The sequence below is a fragment of the Mucor mucedo genome (genome assembly GCF_025094135.1).
Source record: "Mucor mucedo strain NRRL 3635 chromosome Unknown EV154scaffold_1, whole genome shotgun sequence".
NCBI lineage: Eukaryota > Fungi > Mucoromycota > Mucoromycetes > Mucorales > Mucoraceae > Mucor > Mucor mucedo.
In genome coordinates, this window is record NW_026252285.1 from 507861 (window position 1) to 521816 (window position 13956).

At 39.5% G+C, this 13956-nt stretch overlaps 7 protein-coding genes across 7 annotated transcripts; 3 read left to right on the forward strand and 4 right to left on the reverse strand.

Moving 5' to 3' along the window:
- Positions 1-1092: 1092 nt before the first annotated feature.
- On the reverse strand, positions 1093-2761 carry EV154DRAFT_489691 (aspartic peptidase domain-containing protein). The gene is made up of 2 exons (XM_051599325.1): positions 2470-2761; positions 1093-2410 (listed from the first exon to the last, which is right to left on the reverse strand). Exons 1-2 carry the CDS (start codon positions 2721-2723, stop codon positions 1174-1176), a joined length of 1491 nt encoding a protein of 496 aa, XP_051463735.1. The 5' UTR covers positions 2724-2761; the 3' UTR covers positions 1093-1173.
- A 279-nt stretch (positions 2762-3040) lies between these two features.
- Positions 3041-3398, forward strand: EV154DRAFT_489693 (uncharacterized protein). The gene has a single exon (XM_051599326.1). The coding sequence runs from the start codon at positions 3144-3146 to the stop codon at positions 3366-3368; it is 225 nt and encodes a 74-aa protein (XP_051463736.1). The 5' UTR covers positions 3041-3143; the 3' UTR covers positions 3369-3398.
- Positions 3399-3419: 21 nt separating this feature from the next.
- On the reverse strand, positions 3420-4396 carry EV154DRAFT_535298 (aspartic peptidase domain-containing protein; the record flags this gene model as incomplete). Its single annotated transcript, XM_051604062.1, has 3 exons — positions 3420-3435; positions 3477-4185; positions 4372-4396. 3 exons carry the CDS (start codon positions 4394-4396, stop codon positions 3420-3422), a joined length of 750 nt encoding a protein of 249 aa, XP_051463737.1.
- A 518-nt stretch (positions 4397-4914) lies between these two features.
- On the reverse strand, positions 4915-5943 carry EV154DRAFT_489696 (uncharacterized protein). The gene is made up of 3 exons (XM_051599327.1): positions 5669-5943; positions 5511-5615; positions 4915-5448 (listed from the first exon to the last, which is right to left on the reverse strand). Exons 1-3 carry the CDS (start codon positions 5816-5818, stop codon positions 4996-4998), a joined length of 708 nt encoding a protein of 235 aa, XP_051463738.1. The 5' UTR covers positions 5819-5943; the 3' UTR covers positions 4915-4995.
- A 481-nt stretch (positions 5944-6424) lies between these two features.
- On the forward strand, positions 6425-10252 carry EV154DRAFT_489700 (uncharacterized protein). Its single transcript, XM_051599328.1, has 5 exons — positions 6425-6710; positions 6762-6971; positions 7040-9262; positions 9330-9770; positions 9832-10252. Exons 1-5 carry the CDS (start codon positions 6456-6458, stop codon positions 10195-10197), a joined length of 3495 nt encoding a protein of 1164 aa, XP_051463739.1. The 5' UTR covers positions 6425-6455; the 3' UTR covers positions 10198-10252.
- EV154DRAFT_546735 (Adenylosuccinate synthetase) lies at positions 10253-12070 on the forward strand. The gene is made up of 4 exons (XM_051604710.1): positions 10253-10576; positions 10645-10714; positions 10778-10873; positions 10975-12070. The coding sequence occupies exons 1-4, from the start codon at positions 10457-10459 to the stop codon at positions 11979-11981; spliced, it is 1293 nt and encodes a 430-aa protein (XP_051463740.1). The 5' UTR covers positions 10253-10456; the 3' UTR covers positions 11982-12070.
- Positions 12071-13934, reverse strand: EV154DRAFT_489706 (Rho GTPase activation protein). Its single transcript, XM_051599329.1, has 9 exons — positions 13744-13934; positions 13570-13657; positions 13477-13494; positions 13315-13422; positions 13171-13257; positions 12827-13113; positions 12678-12755; positions 12495-12620; positions 12071-12432 (listed from the first exon to the last, which is right to left on the reverse strand). Exons 1-9 carry the CDS (start codon positions 13820-13822, stop codon positions 12092-12094), a joined length of 1212 nt encoding a protein of 403 aa, XP_051463741.1. The 5' UTR covers positions 13823-13934; the 3' UTR covers positions 12071-12091.
- Positions 13935-13956: the final 22 nt, after the last annotated feature.

A 13956-nucleotide genomic window follows, 5' to 3' on the forward strand; every position in this document is an offset into this window, starting at 1 on the left:
TCTTACCCAATGTCAAAAAGTGCTCATTTCCAATGATTTTTCCCTTTTACAGTCTAGACTTGCTTCTGGTCGATCTCTTCATTGGGGTCTCTTTCTCTTGGCGGGTTCATATAACAACCCATCTCCGCTCCAGCACTTTTTGACAACTATTTATATCCAATAACAAAAAAAGATTCTTCTTTTTTAATTTTAAGGATAAACAGCACCCACGGGCTATCCCATTTTAATTGAATGCAGTTATTTAATATATAAAGTAGTAATATGTATTTTCTTCTTTTTTTGTTACATTTCTGACAGTTTACAAAATTGTTAATCCAGTAAACATTCCTTCTTCAAATTTCTCGAGGGGGTATGACTCTGTGTAACACTCATTGACTTGCATATCTGAGGTACATCATCTCCCCGCTTGCCCTTCCCCCCATTTTATACTGTGATTCAACAAAGATGTGCATCCTACGCAACAAAGAAGTTCATCCTATTGTCCAATATTCAAAGGATGCCCATTATACCGGTTCAATGAAGTTTTTTTCAGCCGAACAGCACAGCATTAAAAGAATAGAAAAAGTAGAATCCAGAATCCCGACAAGACAGCAATAGCTGAAACATTTCATAAACATTTAGGATATATGTTCGAGCATTGTTTGGTTCTCATGGCAAAGATCACTGACCTATTAACAGAAGCAACAAAAGTATAAGGTTTATGCTCGCAATCTAATAATAATCTATCGTTCCGGCCTATCAGATTGAGTATTGCTTTACCAAGATTTACTCACGCACAGCTAATGACATGAGGTAGGTTGCTAACAATGAGTTACATTTGACAGTAGCGACTGGCTTATTTCCCGATACAGATTACTTACTGTAGTGAAATATTATGTGGCTCAAGTTTTTTCGTGCAACCCAAAGCTGTCCAACAATGAACTGCCACTACGCCATCATGTCATGTATTAAAATTAGTCACCCTCTTTACAAAAAGTAAACTAACCTTAAGGTTCATTATAGGTCGTTTGTCCTCTTTTTTTTTTTTTAGCCTCCCTATATTCATGATATCACTGATAACAGTGACGTTATAGTTAAGTGTGACAAATTATTGACGTATGTATGCGTGTATTACATGTATTTTTTTATTATTATTTACAAAAAGAACAAACAGGTATAATTATATGTATACATTTAAAGAGTAAATACAGCCAAAAGGAGGACTACGGTGAGGTACAAGCTGGGTGTTGCTTTTAAAGCACTGCTATCTAAAGGGGCAGATACACCATCGACACTACTTCCTGTGGCACCCACGGCGGTAGCAATACCCACACGATTGTTGGCCATATCAAACACCATGTAAGCAGAGCGCAATACGGAATCGCCAATCAAGTACATGTTACTTCCAACACCCACACTATCGCTTGGTGCAATACCAAACAAGCACTGCGTAGCGGTTTCAATAGATGTACTGTCAAGTGGGATAAAGAGTTGACTCATGGGAACCGACAAGGTGATGGGAGCTGCATCGGCCGCACTGGAGACGGACATATCCAAGACAAATTGAGTTGTGGTGGAAACAGCTTGACAATCGACGAGATAGGTACCTGAGCTGGTATCGGTGGTATAGCCGTTTGCGCCCACGGCGGCCACGAGTACTTGTTGAGCCATGGCTGTAGGGAGATAAGTTAAGGTGGTACCGGTATCCAAGATGAAAGCACCAGGTGAAGAGAACTTGAGGTCTAAGTTACGCGAGGAATCCTCTGAATCTTGCACAGAGACACCTTGACCATTGACCATCCAGTAATAGTTACTACCACTAATGACATCCAATGCACGCTTTTTATTTGTACTGCTGCTGGTTTTGGTGGAGCTGAGAGAGACAACGGGCATGTAGGTGATATTGCCTGTATATTTGGATTCATCCACGCCGCCAAAGATGATTTCGCCTACCCAACCTGTTTTGGAGGCCGAGTTGGTATAAATGGAAAAGATGGGATCGGCAATCAAATTTTGTTGAGCCAAGTTGAATACAAAAGGGTTATAGACACCTTGACCTTTACTGGAGGCAGCAGTTAATTTAGGGAAACCTAGGCCAAGAATACCATTTGCCTTGGGGCTTGTATCCTTTGTTGCTGCTAATTGTTTGATGTTTTTGTTTGATGTGTTTGCTATCTGGGAAGCGGATATCGTGTTTGGGTTGGTTAGGATCTGTTTTGTATCGGATGCTAAACCGAATTGTTGGTTTTGGACAGTTCCACCAGAAATGGAGACTGAATCTGTGACATACGTTCCATTCACACTACCAATACCATACGTCAAGGTGAATAATTTGTTGAGGTTTTTAAATGTACTTGAGGAAGCCTCGTTAAACACGCCGTTGGGACACTCACTGGTAGGACAAGATGAACCCGGAATCCATAAATCAGCACTTTATAATAATAAAAGATTAATTTTTTTTTCTCTTGGCAAGTCATTATAGGTGTGTACCTTCCAGTATCCAGTGTAACCGCAAAGGTTTGCGCAGGTGTACCTACACTGACTTCGACCAAGTATTGTGAACCTTGGTCGTTATATAATGAAGCCAAAAATGGGTCTCTCTTTGTTAAGCCTGCATTTCGCTTTTGAATAGCTGATATCATTGGGTCTGCACGACGTTGTCGACTGATAGGTAATCTTATTGTTTGTGCATTGACTGTAAATATCAATACGCTTATAAACACAACAGCTCTACTAATATACATTTCTAAAGAGAAGAAAAAAAAATAAAATAAAAAAAAAAGGTACGACACTAAAAGAGAAGAAATTAAAACGGTTAAGAAGCCACACCTTTTTATACTATTTTTTGACTGAGCGGGGAAAGTAAAACAATGTACATCATGACGAACTCCTCTTTTGCTGAGTTGCTCTCTTATTTCATTACCCAATCATCACTGCCAAGAAATTTTTTTTTGTTATTGTTATTAAAGCTCGATATATATGTGGCTATTTTATTTATACTTTTTTTTAAAACTCATAAATTATCTTAATGAGCACGTTTATAGTTAAAAACAATATCCATGGCTCGGAAAAATAGAAGAAAAAAAAAATCTGTGATTTACCCGTTTATGATGAATGACCACGCATAAAACATCCATGCAAGTCCAGACTCACTCTATACAAGTATGGGTCAAGTAATTGTTATGCTAACTACCTGCTTGTATCTTGCCTGCTTCTTTTTATTGTATAAGCGTGTATGCGTGTGCGTGTGTATAAGCATGTCGACAAACGGTGACATGGCATTCTCCAGCTCATGTCGAGATAGTGGAGGTCAGCAGAGCTGTGGTTTCAAAACTAGTATAGCAAGACCTGCTTTATTTATAGACACTCAAGATGACATCGTTGATTGAAAAGAAACTAACAGGCTCTGCATAACATCATGTGTTTATTTTATTTTTTATTCAGTCATGATGATTGCTAAATAAGTGAACAAAGAGAAGAAAGCGGAGAGAAAGAACGTAATTGGTGTAACACAAACACCGTTCGATTCCTCACCGTCCATGGTGGGTGAATGATATCCATTCGCAGCAGCTCCAATCCCCACTTGTAAACCCAACATGTCGTGTACCACATAAGCACTTCTGAGGACCGTTTGTCCCAGAATCCACCCAGACCCCACCGAATTTAAAAAACTGGTAGAAATAGGTGCGATTCCAAACAGACATGTCGTGGCTGTCTCCATCGTGTTTGTATCTTGAGGTAGCACCATTTCATTTAAGGGTACACGAATCTTTACAGGATCATTTGAGAATGTAAGGGTAGACGGAGAGAACTGAAAGTCAAACCAAAGATGTTGACGTGTGAAGTCTTGACAGTTCACTTGGTATGCTTGAATTGTCCCACTGTTTAAAGCCAATGCGGTATAATTCGTCGTTACCAAATCTAATAAGCTCGTCACCATGGCTTGGGGCAGATAGGATAATGTGGTGCCTGTGTCAAGTATCACGGGTTCCAATTGATCTAATCTTGTTTCATATACTTGAGTGCCGTTTACATCATAAGCTGCTATTGCTTGTCCAGGAATGGTCCAATATTTATTCACTCCATTCTCTGCGCTTCCTGTTTCTCCAAGATTGGCTTTACCCGTACTACCATAAGTTACTACCGGTAAAAAGCTCAATTGACCTGTAAACCGACTTGTCTCATACCCGCCAATGACAATCTCTCCTGTATAACCGTAATCCCCTTGCTTGTTTAAATAAATGGAAAACACGGGTTCCTTGATAATATTGTTATTCAACAGGTTGAGAATAAACGGTGCATCTCCTTGGGGATCTCGCATCAATCCAGCAAATCCCAGGCCTAGAATCCCACTCGCCTTTTCATTGGATGCAGAGGAAGGTCCCGACATACCTTGTGTGGTATTCGCCAATCCCATTATTTGATGCGTTGATGTCAAGTTACCATTGATCGTCACAGAATCATACACGACTTTTCCTTGGGCTGATCCGCTCCCGTATTGTACCTGAAAATTCTTGTTGGTGCTGTTCAGTGTTTTTGAATCCTTTTCAATGAATCTTGAATAAGGACACGTCGTGGCTGGACATTTGGAAGAAGGCACCCATAAATCCGAGCTATTTTATACTTGTCTTGAGTATCTCCACACTGATTTTTTTGTCTTGTTTTATATATGTATTTACCTTCCGGTGTCCAATGTGACGTTAAATAGTTGTGGTGGTGTGCCGATGCCTATCTGGACTAGATATTCCCGAGCATTGGCATTGTAAAGAGGTATCGCTGGAATCACGTCACGTTTAGAGAGTTGTTCGTGGTGAGATTGTTGTAGGATGGGTAAGCGTATCAAGTCCTGAGCTAGTGTCAGTGTAAATAAATAGAATAAAAGTATAGCAGTTATCATAATAATAAGATATGAAGAAAGGTAAAGAGTAAAAAAGGTTTTTTTTCCAGCCTTTAAATAATTATTAAATGTTTATTTTGTCATCTGTATAAGGCAAGTAGTGTGTACGACAGTAGGGATTAAGCATCTTTTACTTGCTGAGCGATGGAGGTATGCATTAATAAATCAGCCAATTCAACATTAGGATGGCTAGGAGCATCCTTTCTCTTTTGAATCCAAATCAATTTGGACACAAAGGGTTTTAACTTTTGAATGATATCCTCTCCATCGTCCTTTTCCCAACCTCCTTCGACATGCATGTGGGGTTCAATATGTCGAATGATATGTATTTTGCCTTCTTCCTCCGAGCAAAAGATGATCTTTCTGTTATCTACGCCATCCACGAATAATCCATCGGTGGATGATGCGTTCTCTAATAGACGTTGGATGTCACCTTTTTCCTCCTCTGAATTTACATGCACAATCACATAAATATCGTATAGACACGAAAGTCGTGTTAGGATCTGAATACTGTTTTCTTGGAAGGCGTACATGGGTGTATTCACATCGGGCGAAGGGTTCCATAGCACCGTCTGTCAGAAAAAAGAAGGTTAATATATCATTTATATAAAAAAAAGGGAGCCATTCATTTTACATTCTTTAAGGAAATTGTCATCTTTTTCTTATTCTTCCGAACGCCAAAAAACCCTTTACTCCAACTACTTTTCTGTGTTGCAATGGGCACATGCTCCGATGTGTTCTGTCGCTAGGTTTAATAAAGACCTACTTTTGTCTAAAATAACTTGTTTTTACCTCTGCTGGTTCTCTCGTTAGTTTACGACGTGGCGGATACTTTTTAAATAAATAAATTGCAACACCTATCAGTGCTGTAGCTAAAGAAGAAAATCCAACCAACTTGAACACCCACACTGGTAATAGTCTATTTTTCCTTGTATTTACCATCTCGTATGTTCAATGAGTTTATTAAAGCAAAAACAAAAAAAGTGTGTGTGGGGAAAAAATAAACAAAAATAAACTCCTCCCCCGCCTATTTTTTTTTTTCACATGCAAAAATTACATGAAAAGAGTGACCCAGAGAGTTTTGTAAGAGAGAAGGGGGCAGAATGCATACATGATGGCTTAGTTTTCAACCCACGAAAGATAGTCACACTCCTTTTTTGGACATTCTACCTGTTTTTTCCATGTCCAAAGGTACAACGGGCAAGCAGTCAGGATTGGAGAGAAACATTCATAATGAGCATTATACTGCAAATGTGGCTTAACATGAATGATTGTATTGACATGCCCTGAGTCTACCATTTTTTTTTTCATCATTGACATGTATCTTTTTATAAGGTGGATCATTAAATCAACAGTGACACAGGGCTCAACAACGGATTACTGCACATCGTTTTCTAACACATGGAAAGGGAACTACAGGCACACAAGAGTTAAAAAATAAATAAGCTCTTAATGCAATGTCTGTACCTAATCCGGTAATCATGACTGTCTTTTCGAAAAAAAAAAGAATAGAAAAAAAAATTGACTTTTTTTTTTGACGTTTTTTAAAGTAGATCCTTTCATTATACGACAAACTGCGATGGACGAGAAAACGCAAAAACCCCATATTAAAAAGAAGGGAGGCAAGAAAGTCGAACGCAAACAAGAAAACAAGTTTTCGAATGCAAAGAAATCCAGTAATCCCAAGGCTTTCACTTTCAATAGTGCTGGCAAAGCCGAAAAGAATGTGCGTCGAAATAACGATTTAGGTGAAAAGAAACTTCATGTCCCCATGGTTGATCGTACACCCATCGAATCGCCTCCCGTCGTTATTGCCGTTGTTGGTCCTCCTGGTGTAAGTGCCCCTTCTTTACCGTTTTATAAATATACTTATTCTTTTCATTAGACGGGTAAATCAACACTCATTCGTTCTTTAGTAAAGCGTTATACAAAGCACAACTTGACAGACATCAAGGGCCCTATCACTGTCGTCAGTGGTAAAAAGAGACGTTTGACATTTATGGAATGTAACAATGATATGAACTCCATGATTGATGTCGCCAAAGTGGCCGATCTTGTCTTGTTGATGATTGATGCCAGTTTCGGTTTTGAAATGGTAAGTGTGGAAATGGAAGAGACAGAGAAATAGTGAAAAGTTGAATTAATGAATGTCAATGAATATAGGAAACATTCGAGTTCTTGAATATTTTGCAATCGCACGGTTTCCCCAAAGTCATGGGCGTGTTGACACATTTGGACAAGTTCCGTAACAACAAAACCTTAAAGACAACCAAGAAAAGATTGAAGAACCGTTTCTGGACCGAAATTTATCAGGGTGCCAAACTCTTTTATTTATCAGGTATCATTAATGGTAAGTATCCCAACATGGAGATCCAGAATTTAGCTCGTTTCATTTCCGTCATGAAATTCAGACCTCTTCTCTGGAGAAACACGCATCCTTACGTGGTTGCAGATCGTATTGAAGACTTGACCGACCCCGAACTCGTGCATCGCCAACCCAATTGTGATCGTACCGTGACCTTGTACGGTTATTTACGTGGAACCAATCTCAAGCCCAATATGCGTGTTCATATTCCCGGTGCCGGTGATCATTATCTCGCTGACGTCTCCGTCTTGCCCGATCCTTGTCCTTTACCCGATAAAGTCAGAAAGAAGCTCGACGAAAAGAACAAGCTCATTTACGCTCCCATGTCTGATGTTGGTGGTGTCATGTATGATAAGGATGCCGTCTATATTAACGTACCCGGTCATTTCACCAAGAAATCCGCTTATGCTCCTGCTGATCTTCAAGGCGAAGATGGTGAGCCCATGCAAGTCGATAATGACAATGAACCTGAGGAAATCATTCCTCATGGTACCGGTGAGAAATTGGTTATGAACTTGCAGGATGCTACAGATACCTTGGCTTCTCAATTAGCTGATTCCGAACTTCGTATCTTTTCTAATTCCACGCCTGTCAAGGCTTCAGATATCACTGAGGCCTTGGAAGATGATGAATCCGGTAGAACACGTAGACGTGCTGTCTTTGGTACTGAACAAGAAGAGGATGATGATGAGGATGATGAGGATGATGAGGAAGAGGATGATCTCATGGACGAAGGAGAAGATGACGATGATGATGAGGAAGAAGATGCTCCTCGTCGTGGTAACGCTTTGAGTAAATTCGACACTAGAAATATTCCCAAGAAGGGTGAGAAGGAGGATGCTGCAGATGCCGATGAACCCGAATTTGAATTTGCAGATAGTGACAGTGATTTGGGAGAAGAGGACGAGGAAGAGGATATGGTCCTTGTCGATGGTCGACAAAAGAAGACAGACGCAGACCTTGCGGGTGAACTTCGTTGGAAAGCTAATCTCAAGGAAAAGGCCAGTGAAATGTTTGCCTCTCAAAAGCGTACCAATTTGATGTCACTTATTTATAACCAAACTGATCTTTCACCTGAAGATATCGTTGCCGGTAACTACGGTGATGACGAGGAAGATGAGGAAGAGGCCGAGGATGAAGAAGAAGAATTTTTCAAGTTAAATCGCGAGACTGTCAAGGACACCAACATTGTGGATAGTAGTCGTGATCCTATTGATTTTGAGGAATTAGAGGAATGGAATGAAGAGGAAACCTTGGACTCCATTAGAAACCGTTTTATTACGGGTGATGCTGATGCAGCCAACGGCGAAAGTGCTTTTGCCGCTGAAGAAGAGGAAGAGGAAGAAGGAGAATTTGAAGATCTCGAAGCTGAAGAAGAGGGTGATGAAGCTGAAGGAACCGAAAAGAAATCCTCTAGTAAGCGTGATAAAGACGCCATGATTCGTGATCCTCAAATGGTTGAACGCGAAAAGATGGCTAAGCGTAAAGAAGAAATCCGTAAAAAGTACTTTGAAGAATTTGGTGATGATGAAGATACACCCAAGATGGACTTTTATGAGCAAAAGAAATCCGAGATTGAACAACAACTTCAGACCAATCGTGAAGAGTTTGAGAATGATGATCCTCATACAAGAGCTTTGGTCGAAGGTTATCGCCCCGGTAGCTATGTGCGTCTCCTCATTAAGGATATGCCTTGTGAATTTGTCGAGAATTTCGACCCTACTTATCCTGTACTTGTGGGTGGTCTCTTGGCCACTGAAGATCAATTTGGGTGGGTTCAAGTTAGAATCAAGCGTCATCGTTGGCATCCTAGAATCTTAAAGACCAATGATCCCCTCATCTTTTCCATGGGTTGGAGACGTTTCCAGAGTATTCCCATTTATTCCCTCAATGACGGTACACGTAACCGTATGCTCAAATATTCACCAGAGCATATGCATTGTCTCGCTACCTTTTACGGTCCTGTTCATACTCCCAACACTGGTTTCTGTGCCGTTCAAAATGTGGCTGACAGCAGAGCTGTAAGTATTACATGTATATTTATGTGTGTGTGTATAATTTATTCTAACTGTATATATTGTTGTATAGACATCTTTCCGTATTAGTGCTACGGGTGTGGTTGTGGATATCAGTCAATCTTCTGATATTGTCAAGAAGTTGAAATTGACAGGTCACCCTACCAAGGTATACAAGAACACAGCCTTCATCAAGGACATGTTTACATCGTCACTGGAAGTAGCCAAGTTCGAGGGAGCCAATATCCGTACTGTGTCTGGTATTCGTGGTCAAGTGAAGAAGGCCTTACCCAAGCCCGAAGGAAACTTCCGTGCCACTTTTGAAGATAAGATTTTGATGAGTGATATTGTGTTTTTGAGAGCATGGTATCCTATTAAGCCTCGTAAATTCTATAACCCCGTCACATCATTGCTGTTGTCATCCAAGCAGAAATGGCAAGGTATGAGACTTACTGGTCAAGTCAGAAAGGATTTGAGCTTACATGCACCCCAAAAGGTGGATTCTATCTACAAGGTAAATAGTTTAAGTTCTATCTATTATCCGGGACATGGAAACTAATAATTTTTTTGTGTAGCCTATTGAAAGAAAGGAACGTCGTTTCAATACTTTAAAGGTCCCCAAGTCAATTCAATCGGAATTACCCTTTGCGAATAAGCCCAAGAATGCAACCAAGAGTAAAAAGCAATCGTACTTGAACAAACGAGCGGTTGTTCTTGAGCCTGAGGAAAAGAAGATTGTGACACTTATGCAACAATTGAACACACTCCGCAACGAAAAGAGTCGCAAGAGAAAGATCAAGAGCACGGAGAAACGTGAGGTGCTTGCTAAGAAGAAGGCCAAGATTGCCGAAACAACCGAAATCAAGGAGAAAGAACGTAGAAAGACTTATTTCAGAAAGGAACAAGAAAAAACCACTAGAGAAGCTAAATCTTCACGATAAAATTTTCGTAAATTTATCATATAATAAAAAATTGTATTTAAAAAAAACAATAAAAACTCAGGAGATGGTGCAGATTAACTCTTGCCCAATAAAAAGACCATGTAAGAAAAAATTTATATGAGAGAAAAGATGACTCCCATCCCGGTCCATCCGAAAGAAAAAGGCTGTCACTTAATTTTTTTTTTTTCTCAAAGCCTTTAAAAGGAGTGGAAGGGTTTTGAGCTTATGTTCGTGTTGGTTATCTTCATTCTAAATCATAATGTCTATGTTGCAAAAGGGTCGTTTGTCTGTTGTGCTTGGTGCACAATGGGGTGATGAGGGTAAAGGCAAGTTGTCTGACATCCTTTGTGCCGAAGCAGAAATCTGTGCTCGTTGTCAGGTATTTGTTGCATTTGAGCCATAAAAAGCATGGCGTCGTAATAACAGTTTATTTTTTCTTCTTGACAGGGTGGTAACAACGCTGGCCACACTATTGTTGTCAATGATATCAAGTACGATTTCCACATGTTGCCTTCTGGTATAGTATTTCTCTTCTCCAAGTATTGTTTATTGTATTAACCAACTGTCATTTTTATTTAAGGCTTAATCAATCCCAACTGTGTTGCTTTGATTGGTAACGGTGTTGTTGTTCATTTGCCTTCTTTCTTTGAAGAAAAGGCCAAACTTGAAGCTAAGGGTAAAGTAGAGAGAGTGGGAAAAAAATTAAAAAGGAAAAAAATTAAAAAACAAAAAAAAATTTGTATTTATAACCAAAAAAAATTTTTTTTTTTTAACCAGGCCTTAACTGCGAGGGTCGTCTTCTTCTTTCCGACCGCGCTCATCTTGTTTTTGATCTCCACCAAATGGTGGATGGATTCAAGGAAATTGAGTTGGGTCGTGGCAGTATCGGTACTACCGGTAAGGGTATTGGACCCACTTATTCTTCCAAGGCTACTCGTTCTGGTATCCGTGTTCATCATCTCTATGACTTTGACGAATTTACTGCTCGTTTCAAGACCATGGTCGAAAACAAGCGTAAGCGTTATGGTAACTTTGAATATGATGTTGAGGCTGAACTTGCCCGTTACAAGGAACTCGCTGAACGCGTTCGTCCCTATGTCATTGATACCGTTCCTTATCTTCATCAACAAATTAAGGCCGGTAAGCGTGTCCTCGTCGAAGGTGCTAATGCCTTAATGCTCGATATCGATTTCGGTACTTATCCTTACGTTACCTCTTCCAACACCTCCATCGGTGGTGTTGCTACTGGTCTCGGTGTCCCCGTCAACAAGATCACCAACATCATTGGTGTTGTTAAGGCCTACTGTACTCGTGTCGGTGGCGGTCCTTTCCCCTCTGAACAATTAAACAGCATCGGTGAACATCTCCAAACTGTTGGTTTCGAGGTTGGTGTCACCACCGGTCGTAAGCGTCGTTGTGGTTGGTTAGATCTTGTAGTTGTCAAGTACTCTCATATGGTCAACGGTTATACCAGCTTCAACTTGACCAAGCTTGATATTCTTGATCAATTACCCAAGATCAAGGTTGCTGTTGCCTACCATTTGGATGGCAAGAAGTTGGAATCTTTCCCTGCTTGTCTTGAACTTTTGTCCAAGGTCGAGGTTGAATACGTCGAATTGGATGGTTGGATGACTGACATTTCCAAGGTTACCAAGTATGAAGATCTTCCCGAAAACGCAAAGAAGTATATTGCCTTCATTGAAAAGGAAACTGAAGTTCCTGTTGAATGGATTGGTGTTGGTCCTGGAAGAGAGGCCATGATCCACAAGCCTGTTTCTAACTAAAATCTTTTAAAGGAACTTTTTTTTTTTCTTTTGCTTTTCTACGCATTTTTATTCACACATATATACACACACATAATAAAGAACAATTGGGTTTTTTTTTATTATTTAACTTAAAATATCTCGTCGTGTTTAGTAATCAATAATTGAACAAGAACCATGCCTTGGTTCATTTGCTTTAAATAGACAGCGGCATCTGCCAAAGCCGATTGTTGTGTATCAGGCACATTTATGTAAGCAGCGGATGCCACTTCTTCAGCTCGAATCATGTTGGGTGTGAACACTACCGATAAATTATGTGTATTCATTCGATTTCGGTTTGCATGTTCAGAGACCAACCTCAAGAATTGACAAATGTATTTTAATAACCCAAGATGGTTGGGCTTTTCTGCATAATGTAACGCCAATTTCGATTTCACCTTTTGGATTGTGTCACTTGTGCAAATACTAGCATCTATTTTTTTTTTAAAGGGTTAGGGTCAGGGTTATACTGATAATATTAGGTCTTATTTTTACCTGGTAATGCTCCCATGGCTTCGCTCAGCTTCAGCCCAATTAATGGGACAGGAAGTTCTCGGATAAAGACTTTCAATAAAGCGGCAGAGACATCAATGTCATGTTGTGAAAGATCCACCTTCATGCCTACGCAATAGATAAATGAATAAAAACGCCAAGTTATACCACATTATTTTTCTTTACCGTTATTAAAGGCAGCCTTGACAGATTGTAATTCTTCACTCGATGGTGACTTTCTGAAAATACCTTCCTTATCAAGCCCTTTATGTTGAATGGAAAACATGAGAACATACAACATCTTGTTGTATACATATATAAAAATATAAAATTACCGTGTTCTTTAATGTGGTTGACGATTTGAACGACAAACTTGGGCACGAAATCAGCAGAGGTATTGCCTTCCAGCGCGGCCAAATCCTCCAAGGACTTGCCAAAGGCTAAAGAAGGCAATGGTCTCCTTTGACGCTGTATCTGCTGTTGCTCTACATGTTGCTGAATCGTGGGTAATTGGCGATCATGATCAATGACACGTTGAGGTATAAATTGAGGGGCTAATTCAATGCTGCTCTTTAAAAGCTGGAGATTTGAAACATAGCGTAATTTACGAGCAAATTTTGGGCTACATCATGTGTTACTCTCTATCTCTTTGTATTAGGTTTTTTGTTTTTCTTTTTACCTGATGATTTTATTGGCAAGGTCAAATACAAATCGGTAAGTTCTTGATAAATGAACAACGTAAAGTGCTTTCAAATTCTTCTTGTACCTAATTGTACAGATAAGTTAGAATACACGAAAAATAAATATGAAATGTGTGACGAACTTTCGGTCTAAGGATCTGTAAGCTCTTAATAACCAGAACCAGCCAGGTGAGTATCGAGCAGGCGAAGCAAAGAATACCATCACATAATCATTCTCCACAAATTCATCACTATATAGCTAATTAATTTTCTTTTTCATACTAATAAGGCCTCTTAATACATACAGTCTGCCCATAATAAACCTAAACAGATATAGAAAACAATTAAAAAAAATTATGCAATTTCCCTTCATATCAAGCTCTCTCTCTCTCTCTTACGATAAAATCAAATCATAGTCATAAATATCTGGATTGGGCAAATTATCTGCACACAAAACTAAAATAGGTCGACTATCACGGTCGAGGCCTTGTAATAAAAAAGTTTAAATGTCGTCATCAGTCTTTTGTCAAGAGGGAACTTTTTTTTTTTTTTTTTTTTTTTGGTTGCATTACCAGCCTCGTAAATGATGTTTAGTGCCGAGATTCCCTTATATTCGGGACTGTGAGGAGAAAGGGCTATAGCTTTCGACATTATAAGTAGAGCGCCAAGAACTTTGTGTGTTTAAAAAAAAAAAAAAGTAGGGTTATTTTAAGAGAAAATAAGGTAATTTTTTTTTTTGAACAATTAAGGAGCTCAAGTTTGGGTCTCACATGATAGTAGATAAC

Excerpts from the sequence above, each read along its gene's own strand:
- EV154DRAFT_489696 (XM_051599327.1), bottom strand. The coding sequence starts at position 5,818 with ATGGTAAATACAAGGAAAAATAGACTATTACCAGTGTGGGTGTTCAAG. Across the intron at positions 5,616-5,668 it reads TAACGAGAGAACCAGCAGAG|AACACATCGGAGCATGTGCC; the intron begins GTAAAAACAAGT and ends ACCTAGCGACAG. Across the intron at positions 5,449-5,510 it reads TGACAATTTCCTTAAAGAAT|ACGGTGCTATGGAACCCTTC; the intron begins GTAAAATGAATG and ends TTTTTCTGACAG.
- EV154DRAFT_489706 (XM_051599329.1), bottom strand. The coding sequence starts at position 13,822 with ATGTCGAAAGCTATAGCCCTTTCTCCTCACAGTCCCGAATATAAGGGA. Across the intron at positions 13,258-13,314 it reads TACAGATCCTTAGACCGAAA|GTACAAGAAGAATTTGAAAG; the intron begins GTTCGTCACACA and ends CTGTACAATTAG. Across the intron at positions 13,114-13,170 it reads CTTGCCAATAAAATCATCAG|CCCAAAATTTGCTCGTAAAT; the intron begins GTAAAAAGAAAA and ends CACATGATGTAG.
- EV154DRAFT_489700 (XM_051599328.1), top strand. The coding sequence starts at position 6,456 with ATGGACGAGAAAACGCAAAAACCCCATATTAAAAAGAAGGGAGGCAAG. Across the intron at positions 6,711-6,761 it reads CCGTTGTTGGTCCTCCTGGT|ACGGGTAAATCAACACTCAT; the intron begins GTAAGTGCCCCT and ends TCTTTTCATTAG. Across the intron at positions 9,771-9,831 it reads AGGTGGATTCTATCTACAAG|CCTATTGAAAGAAAGGAACG; the intron begins GTAAATAGTTTA and ends TTTTTTGTGTAG.
- EV154DRAFT_489691 (XM_051599325.1), bottom strand. The coding sequence starts at position 2,723 with ATGTATATTAGTAGAGCTGTTGTGTTTATAAGCGTATTGATATTTACA. Across the intron at positions 2,411-2,469 it reads GTTACACTGGATACTGGAAG|TGCTGATTTATGGATTCCGG; the intron begins GTACACACCTAT and ends ATTATTATAAAG.
- EV154DRAFT_489693 (XM_051599326.1), top strand. The coding sequence starts at position 3,144 with ATGGGTCAAGTAATTGTTATGCTAACTACCTGCTTGTATCTTGCCTGC.
- EV154DRAFT_546735 (XM_051604710.1), top strand. The coding sequence starts at position 10,457 with ATGTCTATGTTGCAAAAGGGTCGTTTGTCTGTTGTGCTTGGTGCACAA. Across the intron at positions 10,577-10,644 it reads AAATCTGTGCTCGTTGTCAG|GGTGGTAACAACGCTGGCCA; the intron begins GTATTTGTTGCA and ends TCTTCTTGACAG. Across the intron at positions 10,874-10,974 it reads GGCCAAACTTGAAGCTAAGG|GCCTTAACTGCGAGGGTCGT; the intron begins GTAAAGTAGAGA and ends TTTTTTAACCAG.